At 40.2% G+C, this 25,062-nt stretch overlaps 2 protein-coding genes across 2 annotated transcripts in view; one reads left to right on the forward strand and one right to left on the reverse strand.

The window, feature by feature from the left end:
- Window positions 1–8,445, forward strand: part of ABHD12B (abhydrolase domain containing 12B) — a 39,213-nt gene extending 30,768 nt beyond the window's left edge. Inside the window, exons 8-11 of the mRNA XM_023726111.1 lie at window positions 5,719–5,838; window positions 6,928–7,006; window positions 7,635–7,753; window positions 7,874–8,445. Coding sequence (XP_023581879.1) covers window positions 5,719–5,838; window positions 6,928–7,006; window positions 7,635–7,753; window positions 7,874–7,901 — 346 coding nt within the window. The 3' untranslated portion in view covers window positions 7,902–8,445. The remainder of the gene's footprint in view (window positions 1–5,718; window positions 5,839–6,927; window positions 7,007–7,634; window positions 7,754–7,873) is intronic.
- Window positions 8,408–25,062, reverse strand: part of PYGL (glycogen phosphorylase L) — a 54,142-nt gene continuing 37,487 nt past the window's right edge. The window contains exons 6-20 of the mRNA XM_004370855.1: window positions 24,394–24,505; window positions 24,001–24,083; window positions 19,062–19,205; window positions 18,740–18,832; window positions 17,440–17,586; window positions 16,943–17,106; window positions 16,374–16,488; window positions 15,681–15,782; window positions 15,405–15,552; window positions 15,218–15,276; window positions 14,972–15,113; window positions 12,941–13,148; window positions 11,864–11,998; window positions 11,350–11,416; window positions 8,408–8,760 (exon numbers count right to left, since the gene is read on the reverse strand). Coding sequence (XP_004370912.1) covers window positions 8,584–8,760; window positions 11,350–11,416; window positions 11,864–11,998; window positions 12,941–13,148; window positions 14,972–15,113; window positions 15,218–15,276; window positions 15,405–15,552; window positions 15,681–15,782; window positions 16,374–16,488; window positions 16,943–17,106; window positions 17,440–17,586; window positions 18,740–18,832; window positions 19,062–19,205; window positions 24,001–24,083; window positions 24,394–24,505 — 1,896 coding nt within the window. The 3' untranslated portion in view covers window positions 8,408–8,583. The remainder of the gene's footprint in view (window positions 8,761–11,349; window positions 11,417–11,863; window positions 11,999–12,940; window positions 13,149–14,971; window positions 15,114–15,217; window positions 15,277–15,404; window positions 15,553–15,680; window positions 15,783–16,373; window positions 16,489–16,942; window positions 17,107–17,439; window positions 17,587–18,739; window positions 18,833–19,061; window positions 19,206–24,000; window positions 24,084–24,393; window positions 24,506–25,062) is intronic.

Raw genomic sequence — 25,062 nt, forward strand, 5'->3', positions numbered from 1 at the left:
TTTATTTTGACTTGGCAGCTGTGTTTCAAGAAACTGGTGTAGAATGTCGAGTCCACCTCTCTGAGCTTCCCTTCTCTCTGGGATCTACAGCCCTCAAGTCCTCATTGCCTTGGTAGGTCTCTGACACCTTCAAAGAGATGTTCTTTATATTTTCTCCAGATTTTCTAGTTGTCTGTGGCAAAAAGTTTGGCCTGTAACAATTCCTCTATTATTAGAAGTAGGAAAGCTGTTGTTTTTTCAGTTTGGGATTTAATTGAACATCTCATAAAACTTCAGTTTAATGGACATTTCTATGGTCTAGAAGAATAGCAGACCTGCAGTATCATGCAGAGTTTAAGAACTAGGACTCTGGTGTCAGACTTACTGGATTTGATTTTCAAGCCTGTCACTTAACAGCTGTGTTTCCTTGGGCTAATTGCTTTCTGTGCTTCAACTGCCTTAACAATAAAATGGAGATAAATCCAAAACCAAAGCCACTGCTGTCAAGTTGATTCCAACTCACAGTGACCCTGTAGGACAGAGTAGAACTGCCCCATAGGATTCCAAGGCCATAAATCTTTACGGAAACAGACTGTCACATCTTTCTCTAAAAGAGCGGCTGGTGGGTTCGAACCGGCAACCTTTTGGTTAGCAGCCAAGTGCTTTACCACTGCACCACTAGGGTTCCTTCAAAATGGAGATTATAGTTTATTCAAGATTGTTATGATAGTTAAATAAATACATGAAAAGTATCTACAGCACCGCCTGGCACAGAATAAACACTCAATGGATGTCAGCTATTTTTATTATTAAGTGCCATAACTCTATGAACATTATTGTTGAATACAAAGGTGTAGGTGGTGTGAGACATACAGATGTCATAAAAGGCATGCACCCTTATCCTTAAGAAGCTTCCTCTCTAGTTAGACAGGACATAAATGGGGGAGGAGGGCAATATAATATCATTCACATGTCACTCGAATCAACTTCATTACTCAGAATAATGCAGAAAGGGCATGGACTTTGGAGCCAGGTAGATTTGGCTTCAGATTTGACTTCTGTTGCTAACCATTTATGACCTTCATAAGTTATTTCCCTTCTGATAAAGGGGTTGATAATGACTACTGCATAGGGCTTTTGGGAAGATTAAGTAAGATAATGCATACAAAGAGTTCAGCTGCTAGTAGACACTCAACACATATTTGTTCCCTTTTCCCACTCTTTCTGCTACAGAGCAGCTTAAGTTAAGTGTTAGGGGAAGACCCACAACAGTAATTTTAGGGAAGGGAGAATTCAGAGAACAGTGAAGTTTCATGGGTAGTTGTGGCCAATGAAGTTTTATGGCGAGATGGGATCTGAGCTCCTTTCCTGAAGGTGAGGTTAGGGAACAGAGAGAGGAGGAGGGGAGAATGTGTGCCAAAGCACTGGGGTACAAATGGACCAATTATGTGTTATAAAATACCTCAGAGTTATGTAGGGTGTCCAGTTTTTAAGATCTTTTATACTTGTTATCCTTTTAAACCACCACTCATCTGTCAGTTTGTCATACTGTGGTGGCTTGCATGTTGCTGTGATGCTGGAAGCTATGCTACTGGTATTTCACATACCAGTAGGGTCACCTATGGTAGACAGGTTTCAGCAGAGCTTCCATACTAAGACAGACTAGGAAGAAGGACCTGGCAGTCTACTTCTGAAAAAGTTGGCCAGTGAAAACTGTATGAATAGCAGTGGAACACTGTCTGATACAGTGCCGGAAGATAAGCCCCTCAGGTTGGAAGGCATTCAAATACTACTGGGGAAGAGCCACCTCCTCAAAGTAGAATCGACCTCAATGACATGATGGAGTCAAGCTTTCAGGACCTTCATTTGCTGATGTGGCAGGACTCAAAATGAGAAGAAATAGTTGCAAACATCCACTAATAATCAGAACATGGAATGTATGAAGTATGAATCTAGGAACTGGAAGTTGTCAAAAACGAAATAAACCACATAAACATCGATATTGTAAGCGTTAGTAAGCTGAAATGGACTGGTACTGGCCATTCTGAATTGGACAATCATATGGTCTACTATGCCAGGAATGACAAATTTAAGAGGAATGGCATCACATTTATTGTTAAAAAGGACATTTCAAGATCTATCCTGAAATACAATGCTGTCAGTGATATGGTAATATCCAAACACCTACAAGGAAGACCAGTTAATATGACTCATATTCAAATTTACACACCAACCACTACTGGCAAAGATGAAGAAACTGAAGATTTTTACCAACTTCTGCAGTCTGAAACTGATCAAACATGCAATCAAGATGCATTGATAATTACTGGTGATTGGAATGTGAAAGCTGGAAATGAAGAAGGATCGGCGGTTTGAAAATATGGCCTTGGTGACAAAAATGATGCTGGAGATCGCATGATAAAATTTTGCAAGACCAATCAGTTATTCACTGCAAATACCTTTTCTCAACAACATAAATGGTGACTACACACATGGACCTCACCAGATGGAATACACAAGAATCAAATTGACTACATCTGTGGAAAGAGACGATGGAGAAGCTCAATATCATCAGTCAGAACAAGACCTGGGGCTGACTGCAGAATGGACCATCAGTTGCTCATATGCAAGTTCAAGTTGAAGCTGAAGAAAATTAAGACAAGTCCATGAGAGCTAAAGTTCGACCTTGAGTATATATCCCACCTGAATTTAGAGACCATCTCAAGAATAGATTTGATGCATTGAACACTAATGACCAAAGACCAGATGAGTTGTGGTATGACATCAAGGACATCACACATGAAGAAAGCAAAAGGTCATTGAAAAGACGGGAAAGAAAGAAAAGACCAAAATGGCTGTCAGAAGAGACTCTGAAACTTGCTCTTGAATGTAGAGTAGCTAAAGCAAATGGAAGAAATGAGGAAGTAAAAGAGCTGAACAGAAGATTTCAAAGGGTGGCTCAAGAAGACAAAGTGATGTATTATAATGAAATGTGCAAAGACCTGGAGTTAGAAAACCAAAAGGGAAGAACACACCTGGCATTTCTCAAGCTGAAAGAACTGATGAAAATATTCAAGCCTCGAGTTGCAATATTGAAGGATCCTATGGGCAAAATACTGAATGCCACAGGAAGCATCAAAAGTAGATGGAATACACAGAGTCACTGTACCAAAAAGAACTGGTCAACGTTCAGCCATTTCAGGAGGTAGCATATGATCAAGAACTGATGGTACTGAAGGAAAAAGTCCAAGCTGTACTGAAGGCACTGGCACAAAACAAGGCTCCAGGAATTAATGGAGTATCAATTGAGATGTTTCACCTAATGGATGCATCATTGGAAGTGCTCACTCATCTATGTCAAGAAATTTGGAAGACAGCCACTTGGCTAACTGACTGGAAGAGATTCGTATCTGTGCCTATTCCCCTATTCCAAAGAAAGGTGATCCAACGGAATGCTGAAATTATCGCACAATATCATTAATGTCACATGCAAGTAAAATTTTAGTGAAGATCATTCAAAAGTGGTTGCAGCAGTACATCAGCAGGGAACTATCAGAAGTTCAAGTCAGATTCAGAAGAGGACGTGCAACCAGGGATATCATTGCTGATGTCAGTTGGATCTTAGCTAAAAGCAGGGAATACCAGAAAAATGTTTACCTGTGTTTTACTGACTGTGCAAAGTCATTTGACTGTGTGGATCATAGCAAATTATGGATAACATCGTGAAGAATGGGAATTCCAGAACATTTCACTGTGCTTATGTGGAACCTGTAGATAGACCAAGAGGTAGTTGTTTGAACAGAATGAGAGGATACCGCGTGATTTAAAATCAGGAAAGGTGTGTGTCAGGGTTGTATCCTTTCACCATACCTATTCAGTCTGTATGCTGAGCAAATAATCTGAGAAGCTGGAAGATATGAAGACGAACACGGCATCAGGATTGAAGGAAGACTCACTAACAACCTGTGATACGCAGATAATATAAGCTTGCTTGCTGAAAGTGAAGAGGAGTTGAAGCACTTACTGATGAAGATCAAAGACTATAGGCTTCAATATGGATTATACCTCAACATAAAGAAAACAAAAATCCTCACAACTGGACCAATAAGCAACATCATGATCAATGGAGAAAGCGTTGGAATTGTCAAGGATTTTCTTTTACTTGGATTCACAATCCATGCCCACAGAAGCAGCAATCAAAGAATCAAACGATGTATCGCACTGGGCAAATCTGCTGCAAAAGACCTCTTTAAAGTGTTGAAAAGCAAAGATGTCACCTTAAGGACTAAGGTGCGCCTGACCCAAGCCATGGTATTTTCAATCGCCTCATATATTTGCGAAAGCTGGACAATGAATAAGGAAGACCGAAGAAGAATTGATGCATCTGAATTATGGTGTTGGCAAAGAATATAGAATATACCATGGACTTCCAGAGGAATGAACAAATCTATCTTGGAAGAAACACAGCCAGAGTGGTCCTTGGACAGGTTATCAGGGGGGCCAAGTCCCTGGAGAAGGACATCATGCTTGGTAAAGTAGGAGGTCAGCAAAAAAGAGGAAGACCCTCAACGAGATGTACTGACACAGTGGTTGCAACAATGGCTGAAACACAGCAGTGATTGTGAGGATGGCGCAGGACTGAGAAAAGGAAGAGGTTCCAGGCTGAGGGAAAAACAAAGGGAATGTCCCTGAGGTAGGAACAAGCCTGGCACATTCAAGGTGCAGAAAGAAGGCAGCAGGGCTGGAGTGATAGGTGAGCAGCCAGATTCTGTAAGGCCTCAAAGGCCCACATGAGTGTTGAGGTTTAATTCCAAGTGCCTTTGGAGAATTTTAAGCAAAAGTAACATGATCTGATTTGCATTTTAAAATTATCACTCTGGTTTCCCTGTGGGAACTGGATTATACGAAGGTGGAAGCAGGGAGTCACTTAGAAGGTTGTTGTCATAGTCCAAGCACGAGATAAAGTGTGACTTAGGTTAGATGAGAGCAGGGATGGAGATAAGCGGATTTGGGATACAGTTTGGAGGTAGGGATCAAAACTTGTGAGGAAGGCACTATATTGCCCAAGATTTCTGACCTTTTTTCCTCATTTTCAGTTGAAAAGGGTGCTTTTAGGAAGCATAAACTAATTTACCTATTGATTTAATCAAAACACAGTAAAAGCTGGTTTGTCTAGTATTCTATTTGCTGGACTTTGCTATTAAGCAGGAACTTTGGTATATTTAGAATGGTAATTGATGTTTAGGCTCCTGTGGTCATTGTTAAAAACCTAAAATGCCTTATAAATCACAGCATTGTTATATCGTATTCAACAGAGTTTATGGTGTCTTCTAAAACCAATTATCTGTGTACTATATATTTTCACCAGAACTTTTGACTAATCAGAATATTCTATTCCCCACTAAACCAGTTAATTATGTTCATTACAGAAGTAATTTTTAGATTCTGTATATCACTGCTGCTTTATGAGTATGGAGAAACAAGAGTTAGTGGTATTATTTGTATTTTGAAAGAAGACAGGAAGTAAAAACAACAAAATGCTAACAGTGAGTATCTACAGATGGTGTGATTATGTGTGACGTGTGTCATCTTTCTTTCTGTATTTTCCAAATTCCCTACAATTACATGAATTATTTTCAAATTAAAAAAGTTGTTTTTTTAAAAAAAATTCATTATATTTAGAAAGGTACTATATATTACTAGAGATCATAGTGGGAGACTATATAAATGACATTATAGCTACTGTGCAAGTTTTAATTTTTTTTTTTTTAAACAGATTTACCGTAAACTTCCAAGGTTTTTACGCCTGCTTATGGATTCCTTGAGAAAAGACAAAATAGTCTTCCCTAATGATGAAAAGTAAGCTAATGATAAAAAAGATGTCCATTATTACTATATCCACAGGATTCTGGGGTAATTATTGTGTGACTTACTGGATGGGGAGATGAGAAGTCTAAATATCATTCTTAGATGGGCACTAGGAAGTAGGGAAAGGTGTCCACAAATTTTCAGCATTTGGTATTTTCTTCCTGTCTAATTCAATGACTTCACCAATTCAATCCTTTATCTGATGTCATAAAGGAAGTTGTAGGTTTAAAGTGTATGGCATCCTCTAGTGTCTAGACTAACACACCCCAGGGGAGGCCTCACTTCTAGACCTTATTCCCCAAGTAACCACAGCCCATCCACCATCCGGCCCACTAACCCAACAGCAAGTACAATGACCAGAATTTGGCAAGTTAGCCTCTTGCAGTTGGAGATTTAAGAAGGCCTCAACTATGTAGTAGTTATCAATATATATATATATTCTATTTCAACACACTTGAGGGACCTAACATTCTCAGGAATAACAGCAGATTACTGTGATGGGATGGATGGGTACTGGAATTTGGGGGAGAGGGAAGTATTGTTTTAGAAAGTTCTTGGAGTGGGGACAAGTCATTCTTCATGCCATAGCCTTTTTGAATTACCAAAGTAGGAGGTTGATTGGGAAGCTAATCAAGTCTGTTAAGTGCATGTCCACCCTGTACATACAAGGGGAAAAGGAAATAAATCACAACAAAGAGGTTTCTTTGGTCTTGTGGTAGTTCTTGTTATTTTTGAGTTTTTTTGTTTTATAGTCATTTAGTTAAAATATAATAAAAGAAGATGATGAAGTTCTTCCAAAGCCGTATAAATTCAGTATTTCAGTGTCGTCTTTGGTATATTTCAAAATCACACAGAAGAAAATACTACCCTATTAGATTGTATGAGTAAATGGAGGAGAGGGAAGCTTGCCTAGAGAAAAAGAAGTTACTATATGAAGCTTATGGTGTTATTATTCCTGGAAAGGAAGGAAAGAGGTATCTTTTATTTTGGGCAAACCTCATGCTTTGCTAAAGCTTTAACTTAGGAGAAATCCTAACGTATAACTCTTGAACTGAATGCTTTTCTTTCACTTGTCCCAAGTGTTAAGTTCCTGTCTTCCCCCCTTCTCATCATACATGGAGAGGATGACAAGACAGTGCCTTTGGAGTTTGGAAAAAAGGTAAACTAGTTCAGTGCTGACCAAAACATAATATACTTACTTCAGCATTTTCTTATCTGACCAGGCTTTTACTATAATAAGAGCCCTAAGGAGGGTCTCTGACATCATAAGGGATTCTGTACACCCCTAAATGGCCACGCTGCCCTGTAGGAGGAGGTGTATACAGTGAGCATCAGCATACTATGCTACTTATCTCAAAGGAGTGTTTGAGGGGGAAGAGCCTGGTTCTTTATCCAGAGTCTGTGGGTTTGCAAGTATATACAAGGTTCCAGGCCACTGTGGGAACCTCTAGGTAGTCTCTCTAGATTAGTGGCTATAAAAATGGAGATGTGGTTTTTTAAAAACAAAACAACAGACCTCTACTAGTTTGGGTCCATAGGAATTCCTGGTCCCCTGGAAGTCAGGCCTGGGCAAGGGACCGATGAGGTTTTCTCAGTGTCTCTATCAGCTGTGTGGATTCAGTTCATGAGCTGCAGAGACGGCTAACTGCAGATGTGGAGAGACCCCATGCCTCTGACTTAATGGGACTAACTACCCAAACTGGCTGTTTCTGTACCCTTTTAGGAACTCTGGACTAGGAAAACCATGGCTTTGTTTGTCAACTTTTGAGACTTTCTGTCCTTTGCAGCTCTATGAAATCGCATACAACGCATACCGGGATAAAGAGAGGGTCAAGATGGTTATCTTTCCTCCTGGCTTCCACCACAACCTCCTTTGTAAAAGCCCCATACTACTAATAACTGTAAGGTAAGAGCTGCTTTGCTAAATGTGATTATCTTTCCCTTAAAGGCAATTAGGGTTGCTCTGGCTTACTTAGACGATGAGGTGGGGAAAGCATATGAGCTGATCTGGGTTATTTTTCTGCAGAGATTTCCTGAGCAAGCAGTGGGCATGAGACAATGGTCCTAGAGCAGCAGAAATCTTCAACGAAGACTTGGTCCAAACACCACCTGTGATGTGTATTTTTTGATGTAACATTTTACTGGGTTGCTTGGATGAGCTGAAGTCATTGACGTTTCTACAAGTCACTGGCCATTTTAATAAGGGGAAGCATGGATGCTAGGCCGCATATCCTATCATTTGGCCTATCAAAGTCTACTTTGTGAAACATGCTGAAACCTCACTGTGGAAAATCAGAACTTGGTAAAGTTTGGATCCCATCTAAAAATGTGTACTTACCAAACATCCGGGATATTTGTGAGTAAGGTGGTCTCTGACTTGGACTTAGACAACAAGTGTAAGAAAGGTGCTCCAATGTAGTTAAATCATTTGTATTTTACTCAGTTAATTTAAATGACATTAAAAAGTTCCAAGCAATTCTGAAAGCTTTCTGACTAGCTCTGGGGAAAGTACTGGCATGCTACCCATTCTGCTATAACATATTAAGTTTTGGCACTCATGTAGCCCTTGGAATTGACACTTTTTTTTTTTTTTTAGCCCTCATACAATCAGACCCTTTCTCTCCTCCTTCCCAACGATACTTAACTAGATTATTAGCAAATAAAACAAAGTCAAGGAATGTTAAAATAAAAAGTTCAAGTTCAGTAACAAGCTGTTTTTTCTAGACATTTTACAACTCAGTTTCCTCTGGCTTTGTTCACCCCGTTGCTAGATTCATTAGATAGGGAAATCTTTAGATCTGAAGGCTCCATGTTCCAGATGTCCTTGGCATATTCCTTAATTGTTCGGTCACTGGAGAATTTCCCCGCGGCAGCTATGTTTTTGAGTACCATTGTGTTCCAGGCCTTTGGATTCTGTAAACAACACATATATATATATACTGTCCAGGGCCTGACTGCCCAGTGAGCTTTATGACAAACATCAGGCCAAGCACATTTCATGGGGAAAGTGACAGGGATAAACTGGGGTGAATCATAAATATACTCGTTACACAGTTGAGAGCTAGGTAGCACAGACTCATATTTAGAGTTCATTTCTCTTAAGAATGAAGGGTAAAAAGAAAGTATTTTGCATTTTAAGAGAAACCAGAGATGGAAATTCTGTAATTGGTAATCCCTGCTACGGTTACAACATTTTGTATTTCTCGTCCTTTCTTATAAATGATGAAACCTCCCTTCCAAACTACAGGAGGAATGAAGGGACTAACATTTCTGTCTACCAGATGCCAGGCTTTAGGTCAAGAGCTTTAACCTGTGGCTCACAATCAAACTTCGAACACTACTCTAGAATGTTAGTTATAATGCAGGCAAACAATCCTACTTAGCTTATAGACCTACGTAGCTTTTATTGTTGTTTCTGGAGATAGATAACCCAGTAAAATTTACACTGAGCCCCAAATACTTTATTGGGGTTTCAAAACAGGGTCAATCAAGGCCTTATTCCTAATAAAAAATCAAAATCTTATAATTTTTATATCAAAGAATATGATAAAAGGGTATTTATTTTTACAGCCTCAGGCCTTAGTAAAGAACTTTAAAAGTTCATTGGAAATAACAGGACATTATTCAAAGATATTAGCAATATATTATGAGCATTTAAAAGAAAAATAAAAACAACTACCTTTATTGTTTAAGGTACTACAAAACAGTGTGAACTGGTTTATTCACACTTTGGAAAATAAGAGAATGAAAGCTTCTGCTTTTTACTTCCTTTAACTATTTAAATGGATAATGAATAGACTTCCCAGTCATGCTGGACATGTTTTCTAAGCCTCGATAATACCATGATTGTTAAGAGTAAAAACTCCAATTACATGTTAACTCCATGTGCACCAATGAGCAAGACTGACTGACTAGAATGCTGGGTTTTATATGGGCATCCTTTGGATGTGGGCCATAGCTTTAACAGAGGAGACCCATTGTGTTAAACTGACATTCACATTTGTCCTTGCCCTTGTTCATATTTTCCTTTCTTCTCTGTTTTATTTGTATTTCTTGTCTGTAGCCTTTCTACATGCAAAGCATCATGCATACCCATAGGAAAAGGCAAGAGGTGGCCATTCTGTTTCCTGTCTTTTGAGTATTTGGGGGCTGTATGTGGTTTTCTCTCTCCAATGGCCAGGAAGCAGGAAGTGAGTCACTCAGCCTAACTAGCACTGCTCTGCCATAGTCATGGCCATTAACTTGAACTTACTCTGGTCTATATGCTGTTGGGGAACTGGATATGACTCTACCAGAAGATAAGGGCCTTGAATGATCCTATTTTAAAATCCCAACGGAGCATCTGGGATGACCGTAGGAACCACCTTGTTACCTGCCTTGAATAGAACAAAATGTGTTAGTGAAGCATGTTTCTGTTGGGAGTAGCTACCCTTGTTCAAAGGGCAGGAGGTGATTTTATGGACCCCCTGCTCTTCTACTCTATAACGGCTTTTTTTAGAGGGCAACAATGGAGACTACCGTGGACAAGGGCAAAGCCATACCCAGAAAGCTCAAGGGCCTAGAGTGCATCGACCTCAAGAAACTCACTCTGGAGTCTTGGCACAGCGCTAGCCTCATCCTGTATACTGAGTCCAGTGCTTGCAATCCACTAAGAGTCTTTACTATTAGAGATGATCAACCGGAACAAAATGCACCTAAAAGTTTATCTGATAAAGATATATAACTCTGCATGTGACATGAAGTGCTAATCACATGGTTCTAGCCTTTTTTGGATATAGTCTTTCTTGTTTCCCTCCTTTTTTTTTTTTTTTAACCTCCTCTTTCTGTACATTTATACATTTTATTTATATAGCCCTACTTTGTGAGTAATCTAGAAGTATTGACTTCGCAATTTTCAAAGGCGAGTGGGTCAGTCCTTATCTAGTAAACTAGTACTCAGCCAAGGAATCCTCTTAGCTGGTGTCTCAGATACATGTGGGGACCCCACCCACTCCTGGGTCAGAATCCCTCAGAGGGAACCTGACATCTGCACTTTGAAAAAGCTGCCTCTGTGAGTCTGATGTGAACCTCCAGAAGAAAACCTCAGAACTAAACAGCATCCTTGAGGTCTTCAGGAGGAGCCTGACTTTTTGTTCCTCTCATGTCTCAGTGCCTAGCACAGTGCCTCTCTGTTGAATAAATGAACAAATAAAAGGCGTATTTACAGTAAAGTAAGGCGTTATATCCTCGGCATACAGGACATGCCTGTTGAATGGCAGGTGTTCAATAAATATTGAATTATTTATGATATTTTTGCTTGGGCATTAAAAAATTTAAAACTGCTACTGAAATGCCAATTCCAACCTTTGCCTGAACTTGGGAAAAGCCAAGTTTTGGTCGGAATAACTTCTCTTTTTTGATTTGTTAGTGGCGCCCTGCTAATTAGATTTAATAAAAAGGAACAAAAGTTTTAATTAACCACAGTAAACTGGTTTCCTTTATAAATCTCGGCAACGTACTCACCATGTACAGCTGACTGACTTTTTCTTGACACTTGACATAGGCTTCGTAGTCTGCAAAGACTTTAAACCTTTTTTTTTTTGGTATGTGTGATTGAAGGGAAAAAGCAACAGAAAACTTCGTTAACAGACGCATGCTAAGATTTCATTTAAAATTCCCTTTTGCTTAATGTCAGGCACGGCTGGTTTACCAGACGTGTTTCTATTCATAAGAATTTTAAGCAGCCCTCAACCTTTTTATGGTTATTCCATATTAGTCCTTAAGAATGTCATCATACAGATGCAATTGAAAGCTGGGCACACTAGTGGAAGGAGAAAAAGAATACCTGATTTATGGGTCTTATTTTTAAACCTCACTAGCGTTGTTAGTAGAGAATATCTAAATTTTCTTCCCAAGCTTGGGTTAGTTTATTAGATCACAGATCTATACTAACCTAAATGGATGGGTTGTAGTTGGTTTAAGATGTTCTATTACCCTTTTACAGCCAAAAGAACCCTGTCCTCTTGCAGGAACTCACCTGTCATGATAAAAAAGCATGTTGATTATATCTTTGAAGAGGTCAGGCTGCTTGGGAGAAAAGAAGCCATTATCAATTTGATCAATGACCAGCTTCAGCTCTGGAAGGGCTTCATAATATTCGTTTGCGTTATACCTTTGGAAGGGGGTGATAAGAAAAAGGTTCTGTTAGTGTGTGTGATTAACAGAACACTAGGTACATTAGCTATGCAAACGCATGACTTCCAGAAATACTAGCACTTACAGAAGGCATTACAGATTTCAACATGGGTACAAGTAATTTTAGGCTAGATCCTGAACTTTTTATTTTTCCTCCTAAATTTGATTAGTTCTTTATAACTGAAGACAATACGAACAGTAGATTATGAAAATTCTAGCCACAGGGCAATAGTCTAATCTGTTAGAATACAGCAATATCCATTTCAAAGCAGATATCATAGCTCTAAACAAGCACTTATATTAAGTGGACAAATTGCTTTTTGGACCCACCAATTCTCAAGATTTATTTTGCTACTAAGTGAAAATTTACTTCCAGGGGTCAGGAAGTATATTCAACACCCTCCAAATGTTGTGATCCCAACAGATCCTTCAGGCAGCACTCTTTATTTCTTGTTTGAACCCAGGTTAATAAACCTATCGATATACACAGAAACAAATATTTCCGAGTGCTTCTGTAAATTCATATCTGTTCTCTACCACATTTCAGTCCATCTATTTGAGATCTTAAAGGAACACTAGAGAGTAGTTTAAATTATAGGCAAAAACTTCAACTAGAACTTGGTTCATCTTTTGATCAAAGTGAAAATCACAGATATGGAGAACTGAATAGCTCATTAAGGCCTGCTCTGCAATGGCTGATATCAAATAGCAACTACTCCAAGCTCCTTTTTCTTTTACTTGCTGGGTTCAGTAAGACCATTCTGTCACCAGGAGGCTCCCGTTTCCTCATGTGAGATGGCCTGCTCCTGTGTCTCATGTGACCTAGCCTCAGTGGGATACTTTGTGGTCAGGCAAGTCCTCTGAGCTCATGTACCCTCCTGGAGGTGACCTGCCCAACAAAGAAGAGATGTTTGCTTACCCTTTCTCGTCCAGAGCAGCCACATCATCTACCCTCATGCCGAAGATGAACAAGTTCTCTTCCCCGGCTTCCTCTGCCATTTCCACATTGGCCCCATCCATGGTTCCGATAGTCAGGGCCCCATTCAGCATAAACTTCATATTGCCTGTCCCTGAGGCTTCGGTGCCTGCGGTGGAAATCTGCTCCGACAAATCTGTGGCTGGAATAACTACAAGCAAGACATGTTAAAATTAGTGATTCTGTTTCTCTAGATTTGCTTGTATTACAGCCAAGCATTTATCTAGCTAGCCTGCTTTGCTCATTAAAGTAGTACATGCACATCAAAATTACCAGTCAAATGGTATAGAAGGACAAATCTTACTCTTTCCCCATGACTCAGGCAACCACTTTTGTCCATTTTTTAATGTCATTTCTTGGTAGTTATCTCCACAATGCTAAATACGCAGTCCCCAGTTTATGAATGAGCTCTGTTAGTTCCTAAGTCTGTCTTTAAGTCGAATTTGTACCTAAGTCAGAACTGTTAGGTATAGTTCATCTCTAACAGCAGTTAGTCAAATGTTTGTCTTAATGTATAGTGCACCTTTCCTAGCATAAAAAACATTAAAGAAACACTTCCAGATACACTAAAACATCTTTAACATAATAACACAGTGGTAATAATGTTTCGATGGGCGTCATAAAGTACTGCACGGTTGTTATTATGAACCATTGTATGTACCTTGAATTTTTAATATAATAGGCCTTATGGGAGTTGGTTCATAACTACGGGTTGCACGTAAGTCTGACGTTTGTAACCTGGGGACTGCCTGTATGCTTATATTACTCTCTCTTGGAGTATACATTATAAACAGCACACGCTGACTTTCTGCTATAAAAGTTGGTTCCACATTTCTCGTCTCCTCTTTCTAATTTTTGTTGTTATCATTTTTATTTCCTCTACTTTATAACTTTATAAAATATCTTTAAGCTTCTCTTTCTTGATCTATATAATTCAGAGTCTCTCCTGACTCCCACTTTGCAATCCGAGCAAACTGAATTGTCTGCATTTCCTCCACTGCTCCTCACCTACCTCCCTTTACTTGCACTGCAGCAAAATAAGATCACATACAGTAAGGTGACCATGAGAGTAGACACCATGCCTCTAACCTTTCAGCTTGACTTATACACAGATTAGTGCTGCCTAAAGCCTCTTTTGTCTGCAAAGGTCAGGACCAGCTCTTCGCTTTGCTTTGAGAGCATATTTGTGGATTATACATATCTTCATTTGGACCCGAAAAAGCCTGGCTCTTTTCTCTTTCTGGGACACACAGACAGCTCTTAAACAGTAATATCAAAGGAGCCAAAAGTACCACAAAAAGAGAAATTTCCTTTTTCTTTACAACGTGGGAAGTGGGTGAGTACATGGTTGGCGTGTGCATGTGGATGGTGCTTTGTGAGCATGTGATACAAATAAGCAAAGGTCTCAGCAGTAGAGAAAAGGATGTTGGTGTCTTGCCAGTTTGGCTGTCCCCACAGAGAAGCTCCATACTTGGTCCTGGAGTGCCCATCTGAGGCATGTCTAAGCCCCATGCTTTGGCAGCCTGACATCTGTCCTCATTCCCTGTTGCTACATGAACAAATGAGAGCCCTTCCTCCCACACAATTACCAGAGGAAAATCTGAGGACAGGAACTGAAGTTCTGTTGCAAAACTGGAACTGGGAACTGAAAACCTTTCTTGTCTCTGGTAGAGCACAGTTGGCAGCCTACGAAAACCTCAAAGCCGCCTCCTCCGGCATCCAGCTCTTCCTAGCTGCTGTGGGATAAATGCACTTGCAGATGCAATCCTGTGATGATGACTCTGGTGACATCAATCTCATTGTCAGCTCAATCACCTTAAAAGCTCTTGGCTTAGGCCCTCATTCTGTCCAAGAGTGACACATTCTATCCTAAATTAACAGCTCCTTAAGGTCAGCCACTACGATTTCTGTAACATGTAATCCTTCCCTAGAATTTGTCCTGGTCACCACCATGTTCTGCAATGAAGGTAGTACCTTTTTCAGCAAGAGACACTCTGTAGTTCTCCAGGAAGATCACTTTCAACTTGCTTCCAACCATGGGGTCATTGTTCACCACATCTGCTACTGAGGTGATTAACTTTATGATAATCTTGGCCATGTGGTATCCTGGGGCAGCCTTGGAAAAGAATGTCAAACACACGGACAAAATGCAGCCATGAAGAAATGGAGAAACGGCAAGAGATTAGAGCCATAACTCCCCACTCAATAGAACCAACTTACTTTGCCACCAATTATAACTGTTCTGGGCACAAATAACTTCTTAGGGTCTTTCTTAATGCCTGAAAAAGAGAAGTAGATAGAACAAAGGACAGTTGATGGCTGGGATGGAAGACCCACACCAAGACTGCTGCTTCTACGTTCAAGGGGCAGGGTCCCAGCCTTGTTGGTGGCTATAGGGCTGACTCACGGTTGTACATTGTGATGACGTGCAGGCAGTTCAAGAGCTGCCGTTTATACTCATGTATCCTCTTCACATGCACATCAAACATGGAGGATGGGTTGATCTTTACTTTGTACTCCTTCTCCAGAAACTGAGAAAATTTCAGCTTGTTCTCCTGTTGAGAAAGTGGATGGTGCTAGGGCCCTTTAGACACAGAAGCACTGGGTGATGTATTTTTAAAAACTGGAGTACAAACCTTCAAAGCAAGTGCCCAGGAGGGGCTCCTACACCTAGAAGCCTCACCTGCTTCACATTGGATAGTTCCCGGAGGAAGACGTCATCACCCAGGAAGCTGTGCAGCTTCTTCAGCTGGCTCAAATCTTTCACGTATTCTTCCCCAATTTTCTTTAAAGAAAGAGGTGATTTCAATTCAGGGGATGGATAGGCCCATATGCAGCAGTTTCTGTAGGTAGGTAGTGGTGAGTGACTACAATGGTACAGTCCATGTAGTTATACAACATATAGAATGGCTTCACTCATCCACAGAAGAGGCTAGAAATTCTACAAGGGAAGATACTTTCACTAGTGGCATTCAAGGGTTAACACAGGAAAACTACTTAAAAGGGTGTCAAAGGACCTAGGTTCTATTCTTTATATGAGCTTTGCTATCCTCCTTTACTAAATAGGGATATCATCTTCCATCTTTGTGTCAAAGAAGTACTGTTAGCCAGGATCAGCTACACAATTTGTGGGGCCCAGTGCAAAATGAAAACACAGGGCCCCTTGTTCAATAATTATTAAGACTTTCAAAATGGTAACAGTAGAGCATTAAACCAAGTTGCAAGGCGCTGCTGTGTGTGGAGCTCCGTGGAACTGCAGCAGTCACATGCTGATGAAGCCAACATTGCTGCACATTGGATTTGCAAATTATAAATCAACTCATGTGCCTCTTATATTCCTGTCAGCCTGTCCCTACTCCCAACACTTCCCAGTTACCTCTGCTATTAACTCTGCAAGCCCCGGGTTGCAGAGTAAGAGCCAGCGCCTTGGAGTGATCCCATTGGTTTTATTCTGAAACTTGTCTGGTTCTATCTCACTGAAGTCCTTGAATCTGCAGATGCAAGAGATACATCACTGAATTTGGCTGAAACGGCAGGTTCCTGTATGCTGGATGAAGTTCAGAGTTACGTTTGAGAAGCTAAGTGTGGGCTGAGAAAGAGGAGATAAAAGCAGGGTGCCGACAGCAGCTATGGATATCATTTTAAATAGAAATTCATTTGCAATTCAAAATAATTATAAGAAAAAAATTCCTCATCTAATCACCTCCATCTGACTTCCCGACACTAATGTATGTTCCAGACTTTTCAGAATGTTTTTTGGGATTCTTAGGTCTAGAGTCAGGACTGCTCAGAGAAAAAGGCTCCTCTCCTCCCCCTCAAAGAGAAGGGTTCTTTGTATAGAATAAAATACTTCTAAACATTTCTGCCAGGGCCTTTCTTCATCCCCAAATAGAACCCTACATTTACTAGTGTCATTCCATTAATAAATGAGTGTTAGACCCTCACACTTTTGTCTTCACAATGTCGGAGTGGATTTTAGCCACACCGTTCACAGCATGGGCGCCCACAATGCAGAGATGTGCCATGTTGATCCTTTTGCCTCCTTCCTCTTCTATCAGAGACATCCTTCTCAGACGGTCGACATCTTTAGGAAATAAGGCCGCAACTCTCTAGCCAAAAGAGAAAGGCCTTGCTGATCATTTAGGTTTAAAACAATATTGGGATAACATTATTCACTTCCCAAGAAAAATCTTTGATGCAGTGAATATACAAGTTCACTCCCACAGGGAGGGGTCAATTTAGCCCTAGGGAGACCATTTCCCTCCATTCTAGCACTTTCAAAAAGATGTTTTTAGCAGAGCCCCATTCAGACTTGGGTACTTTTGATTTAGAAATGTAAGACGTTTGGGCCTCGAGTTTGGTGAGGGTGAGAAGCCACCCTCACATCTTAAGACCTCATTCTAGTGAGAGGTAAGCATAAAGAATCTCTCAAAATGACTTACATCTAAATGCTTCTGATTTATCTCATAAATGATCTCCAAATGTCGAGGAAGCAACTTCTCCACCAGCTCCAGCGGCCAGCGCTCCAGGGCTTCGGGAAGCACTGTGTGGTTGGTATACGCAAAGGTCTTCTGGGTGATTTCCCATGCCTGGGATAAAGGGGGGGAGGCTAGATGCTTTCCTCTGCAACAAAGGCCACCCTGCAAGCCCTTGCCAAATCACATGGGACCAAACATCATCTGGACCACTTGCAAACAGGACAGTTCCATATGTATGTATGCAGTTAGTTAGATGCACTGGATTCCACTAGGTTCCTGAATGGTCCAGATAGTGGGAACATGTTTTTTGGCCAAAAAAAAAAAACACCCAAAACAAAAACAAAACCTATTTGTAAACTGTCTGATAAAGCTTAAGACACATCTGATAAATCCTGTCTACTGTCCTAACATGTTTTTCATTTATTATATACACAAAGTTTGAGGAAGAAAAACTTAAGTAATGTTCTGAGAAGGTACAAAGAAATGTTTAAGATACTGACTTTCAAAACTATGGGAACACTTTGAATTAGCTGTATTCTGAGATTAGAAAATTTAATTTAGGATCCTTTTAGATACAAAAATGGTAAACATAATATAAACCTTCTCAATATAGCCACTGATCTGTATCCTACAAGGGGTGCATTTACTTTTTAATCATGTTCTTTGTAAAGCACTGTTGTTGTATGCTGTTGAGTCGATTCTGACTCATAGCAATCCTAGAGGACAGAGTGGAACTGCCCCATTGGGTTTCCTAGGCAGTAATCTTTACAGAAGCAGATTGCCAGGTCTTTTTCTGCCATGGAGTCACTGGTGGGTTCGAACCACTGACCTTTTGGTTAGCAGCCAAGTGCTTAACTGTTGTGCCACCAGGGCTCCTTTGTAAAGCACTAAACAAAAAACCAAACTTGTTGCGTTGAGTAGATTTTGACTCATAGCGACCCTATAGAACAGAGTAGAACTGCCCCCACAGGGCTTCCAAGGCTGTACATCTTTACAGAAACAGACTGCCACATCTTTCTCCTGCAGAGTGGCTGGTGGGTTTGAACTGCTGACCTTTCAGTTAGCAGCCAAGTGCTTTAAGCACTGCACCACCAGGGCTCCTTTTTGTAAAGCACTAGTGCAACATTAGGGCAAAATTTACCTTTAACTGTTGCACATTAGCAACAGTGAATTATTCTGAAAAACTGGAAAAGGAGCTTTTGGCAAAATCTCTCAGTCACAGATAGCCTGATCAATCAAGGAAAAGCAGCCAAATTGTGCACACCTTAGACCAGGTCAATTTTTCAATATCCACGAAAATCCTCATCAGCTCAGGGATGGCAAGTGCAGGGTGAGTGTCATTCAGCTGGATGGCAACCTGTGTGGGGAAGACAAATCAACCTAAAAGTGCTGGATGGCCCAGGATACAGCTTCCTTGCCTCAAACATGCCCGGGTAAAGCACCAAACAAAATGCGTACCTTCTACAAAATGCCTTAAACATTATATTCCTACTCAACTTTTTTAGCACTGAGAGAGAGAAGTAAATCTGATAGGAAATCCTGGCCCCTCAGTTGTCACCACCTGCGTTCACAGATTGAATACTTGCCTGATCTGGAAAGGCATCAAACACAGTCTGGGTGCTGTTGGTGGAGCCAAACTTGGAGGCTTTGAAACGCCGGATGACATCTTGCAAGGTAGCAGCCACCACGAAGTACTCCTGCTTCAATCTTAGCTCCTTCCCTTCAAAAAACTTTAAGCAGAGAGACTGAATGATAGTGGTCCACATTGTTAGGCATGACCAGGAAACTTTAGGGCTAAAAAGCCCATCGAACATCTGGTGAAAGATGGTAGGTTGAATGTCAAGCATTAGTGTTTGCTCCCTCCTAAAACTCCATTAAAATGACAGCAAAGGGATTTTTAAAAGGCAAACAGATAAAAAACAAAGAATGAGAGAGGAGACAATGGCAACAACTTCTTGGAGGCTGAAAAAGAAATGCATGAGTCGTAAATGACCGAGAAGACTCAAGAAAGCTGAACGCAGAAGAACCAAAATGCAACTCAAGTCATACCAGAGCTTCAAACTGGTTCCTTCAGGTTCAAACCCCTGCTGAGAACTTGCATTTCCACCCTAGCTATACTGAACCAGAATCTATATTTTAATAAGATCCCTAGGTGATTCTGATGTGTAACTTCCTGGGAACTTGTTAGAAATGAATATTCTGAGAAGGGGTTCAAACCAAAATGAACAGGTTCAAAGCCCCGATTTATATGCTGGAGCCCACAAAGGCTCAGGAATTGGCAACACCCGTCCCTTTAATGGAGCCAGGGTGGTGCAGAGGTTAAGAGCTGTGGCTGCTAACCAAACGGTTGGCAGTTCAAATCCATCAGCCGCTCCTCGGAAACCCAGTGGGGCAGTTCTACTCTGTCCTATAGGGTCGCTATGAGTCAGAATCCACTTGACGGCAATGGGTTTGGTTTTGGTTTGGAGCCTTTATAAACAGGTGAAGAAATGTAAACAGATTAGTTAAAGCCTTTCTAAAAGGCAGTTGGCCTCAGACCTTATCTCCGATTCCCTCAGCTGAGCCATTTTCTTCCCAAGCTCAGGCATAAGCTGGAGGTTCATTCTCTGGAGATGGTAAAATGGAGTCTTTGGACTGGGGGACAGCAGACACAGTTGGAGGTAGTGCCATTCCATACTGAAAAGGGGAGGGGTTCAGTGAAAGTTTATGTACTTAATGTTGAGACTCCCAGCCACTTCTCGCAACCACATTTCAGGAACACAGGCAGTCAAATTAATTCCACCAGGAAGGAAGCTGCAAGAATCCTCTCTGGGGAACTTGACCAGCTTAAGAGGAAAGACCTAAAGACAATGACATAAGGAGCTGAAGAAGGAAATGGCCCCACCAGACCCCCATGTAGTGAAGCCCAAATTGACAAACCCCATCCAGTATACAGAACTCCAAAAAAGCTTTTGGGTACTCCTCTCTCAAATTTTAGTGGGCAGCCAAAGACCATCAGACAGCCAAGAAAACCCTGTAAAAGAAAGTTAGAGGTCAAAACAGTAAACAAAACCCAAAGGAAACAGAGATTATATAGAGGAAAGAATATTACCGAAAAACTATCACTATCCTTAGACAGATTAGAGAAGATGTTGTATTCAAGCAACAAGAACAAGATCTTTAAGAAGAGGATATCTAGAGAAAAAAAATTACTTGGTAAATAAAACATGATAGCCAAAATGAAAAACCCAGTAGGACTGGGAGAGGGAATTATGATTTCCCAGAAAGTAGAGCAGAAAGACAAAGAGGTGGCAAATAGGAGAAAAAAAAGGTAAGAAAATTAGTAGACCAGTTGAGGATGTTCAACATCTGAAAGAAAAAATGGAGAAAAATGCAGATGTATAAAGAAAATAAATAATTCAAGAACAATTCTCAGAACGAAAGGCCAAAGTTCCCCAATTGAAAAGGCCAACTGAGTGCCTGGGGAAAACGGATGAAAACAGACCTACAACATAGCACACCACTGAAAATGTTTGGAGGGAGAGAAGGAAGGAGATCCTCAAAGCTTCCAAAGGGTAAAAAACAAACCAAAACAAAACAAAACAAAAAAACACATTTTGTATAAAAGATCAAGAATCTGACAGTTCTCATTAGCACTGAAAACTAGAAGATAATAAAAACATCTGAATGTTCTGTTCCCAGGCAAACCACCAATGTGAGGGCAGAATAAAGACAGTTTCAGACACAAAAGTTCTCAGAAAAACTGACCTCACACACACCCTTTCCCAGGAAACTCTGGGATCATGTGCACTACCTAGACAAGGGAGAGAACAAAGAAAAAGACGAGGGATCCAGGAAAGAAGTGACCCCAGTGAAGAGATGAGCACAGTGGTCCTCACAATGAAGAAGTAAAATTCCAAGCTTACAGCTGAACAGCAGACTCAGAGCAAGCAATCCTTGAGACACCCAGAAAACTTCTTCAGGAAGAATGAGTTAATGGAATATATCATGTGTTTGAATACATTGAAAGAATATTTCTACAACTGAGGTAAAGTGTAGACAAATTAGGGAAAAGTACTTGGAAAACCAAGCAAACAAACAATTATCAACTCCAGGAAAAATAAAAAGTTCTTAAGGAAAGGAAAAGTAATCATTACATGATACACATATATGTATGATTCAGCTGTTAGTGGTATTTACATAGTCATCATAACGTAAACACTTTAAGGAACTAGTTAAAATTAGATGTGATTATGTTGAAAGAATGGGGGACAGGAAGTATTTGTTTTTTGCTGCTAGTGGGAGTGTATGTGAGAAAGTGAACTATATTATCATGTTCAGTAGTGGGGAAGCAATAAATAATTATAAAAATTGAAAAATCAAGAAGTAGCAATAACAGCATGCTATTTAGAAATACAGACATATACGCCTAGAAAGTCAAGTAAAGAGTGAAGGAATGTAGTTACATCTGAGAAGAGGGAAATGGGAGACTGTGTTTTTATACAAATTTCATATTTTTCTCTTTAAATTATGTATGTGTGTATATATATAGCTTTAATAAAAAACAATTAAAAAATAAAAGTCATTAATAGAAAGATGTCTGTATTGATATTACCAATGATAATTTATAGGGGGTAGACTTCGGAATGGTTTTTCTACTTTCTTCCTGGTACTTTTTTATATTGCTTACATTTTTTCTAATGGCATGTATCATTGTAAAAATTATAATGAAGTCATTATTCTAAAAATAAAAAACATTAGGAATCCATCCGTAAGGAATTTAAATATTTATTGAGCCAGGGAATTTTTAAGGTCCTAGACATACATAAAAGGATTAAACAATCATTGACCTCAAGAATCTACTAGGGAGAAAAAGATGTGTAAATAAGTTTTAAATATAATGTGACAATTAAAAAAAAATTAAAGTATGGACACAATACTTCGGGAACCTGGGTAATCAGGGAAGATTCTTTTTCTGAGCCTTGAAAGATGTGTAGGAATTTAGATGGACACAGAGGGCCAGAGTATTGCATGAATGCAGAGGAAGCCTGTGTGAGAGGAGTGTAGGTGAGAAAGAACAGGGCAGATAGTCCTGTACAGCCAGGACCTCGTTGCCTGGGCAAGATCATGGAAAATGAGTCCTCTGATTCATGAAACCATGTCACTGAAGAACGTAAGTAACATGCCTAAGATTCTGCACTTCTCTTACAGGTGATCAGAAGCTCTTAAATAGTCTTAAGCAGGAAACAAACTAGTTGCAGAGCGAGGACAGTGGTGAGATTCTTGGAAGGGAGACTAATGTCTGGACTAGGGCCATGGCAAGACTAGGGAGAAGGAATGAATTTGCTCTTGTAATTACAGTGAAAAAATGATTTATGAACTCACACTACAAAAACATGATCCCAAGAGCTACCTTTTACCCAATAAGTTTAGTCAACTTTTTACCTCATGCTAACTTAAAACATACTATCACTTGCTGTAAGAAAAGGTATCTTTCGTCCTCACCGCAGATAGGAGGATGATTTTTAAGTGGGCAACAGATTAGAACCAGAGGCAGTCTAAATATATAGCATTTGAAACTCATCGTGGAGTGGGAAACTTTGGAGTATTTAATATTAGAAAATTCTTATTAGAACTCAAATGGTATCAGGGATGACTTCATTATTTTGTTCAAGACCAAAAGATAAGCTACTGGTGGATATATGACATTATGCATTTGTCACAACTCACAGAGCAATGCAACACAAAGAGTGAACCCTAATATAAACTATGGACTTTAGTTAATACTGATGTATTAATATTGGTTCATCACTTGTAACAAATGTACCACACTAATAAAAAATGTTAATAACAGGAGAAACTGTGCAGGGGGGAAGGGAGAGATATGGGAACTTTCTAAACATTCTGCTCAATTTTTCTGTAAACCTAAAACTGCTCTAAAAAAAAAAAAAGTATTTTTTTTTAAAAAAGGGAATAATGTTAAAAAAAAAAAGATAAGCTACTAAATTTCCCTGGTATTATAGTATGGTGGGAAGAGCAGTGTGTCCTTAGGGAAATTCTTTTAATCTTTTCTGAGTCTCAGTTTCCCTGTCTTTAAAATGGAGACACCACACCTGCCTCACAGGGTTGTTAGGAGGATTGAATAACATACAGCGTGACTAACATTGTGCCTGCTACATGGCTGGTGGTCAAAAACTGTCCTGTCCTTTTGACTTTATAGATACAATTTATGTTCGGAAAGGAAGAGTTACTTCACCTCGTCTTTTACATCCAGTTTTGTTTTGAAATACATCTACAGAGCCTCTCAATTAGTGATGGAGTCATTCATCAAGGGCAAAATATCAATCTGATTCGGTGAACTGTGCAAATCTGCTTTCCTTACTTGGGCAGGAAGGGAAATCTACACATTTCAGCAAGAGATATGAAGCTTATTTTGCATGTGAAGAGAGAAATCAATATTCAATATGTGCTTTAGAGGGTCAGTGCGTACGCTATTCTGAAATAAGCTGCTTCTGTTCCACTGAGAAATCGCACTTGATTACTCACATTATCATTGGGATAGAGGACCCGGGTGATGTTCTCCGCCAGGTTTCGATCCAGCACGGCCTGGATGTAGTCTCCAACGTTGACTGAGGGGATTGTTAAAAAAACAAATGAACAGAGAAGCCAGCCATCACCATTGGAAGCCTGTAGATCTCACGTGATTCTTGCTGCATGCCATGTTGGATTCCTAAAGTTCTTAAAAATCCAGAGGGATTTCAACAAACCTTTATTCTGGGCTTCACATAAGAGTCTAAGAGGGTTTTAATGAAGGATTGCATTAAAATGGCCTCTGTACCTGCTTAGTCACAGAAGACTTTAGAAACTTCAATTTGGTTCTAACTAGCAACAAAACAACTAAACACACACACACAGAAACCAAAGCCCAGCTATACTCACAATCTCTGAGGTTAAAGTCATTTGGTGCCCGAGCAGACCAGAGCCGCATAGTGTTGACGGTGTTATTCATATATCCAGGCACTGGGGTGTCATATGGCAGAGCCAGGACCACCTGTAGGATTAAACCAAAGCAGCTGCTCACTGTTTCCAAGACATGATAATGCAGATTGAACAATGGGTTGAGTACGCCAACTAGAATTCTGTTCCTGGCTCTATCCCCAACTCAAATTGTGTGAGCCCTAGCCCCAGGAGAGGGGCTCAGGGATATAAAGGGTATTAGAAGGCACTTGATTTGCCCCCTCCCCCCACTTGATTTTCTCCCTTTTCCCACTGGGACAACCACATTCAAACTGTTCAGACTGATGGTCTTCTATGCCATGTAGACTTCCCTCATGCCCCTTGTCTTGAAATGGGTGCAATGAAATGCTGTTGTGTGCCGTCTAGTCGATTCTGACTCATAGCAACTATACAGGACAGAATAAAACTGCCCCATAGGGTTTCCTAGGCTATAATCTTTTGGGAGCAGATCGCCAGGTCTTGTCTCCTGTGGAGCCACTAGGTCGGTTTGGACTGTGGACTTTTGGTTAGCTGCAGAGTGCTTAACCACTGTGCCACCAGGGCTCCTTCCAATGAAACATAATGCTGTGGTATTAGCCTTAGAACATGTTT

Source organism: Trichechus manatus, unplaced genomic scaffold (genome assembly GCF_000243295.1).
Source record: "Trichechus manatus latirostris isolate Lorelei unplaced genomic scaffold, TriManLat1.0 scaffold00010, whole genome shotgun sequence".
Lineage (NCBI taxonomy): Eukaryota > Metazoa > Chordata > Mammalia > Sirenia > Trichechidae > Trichechus > Trichechus manatus.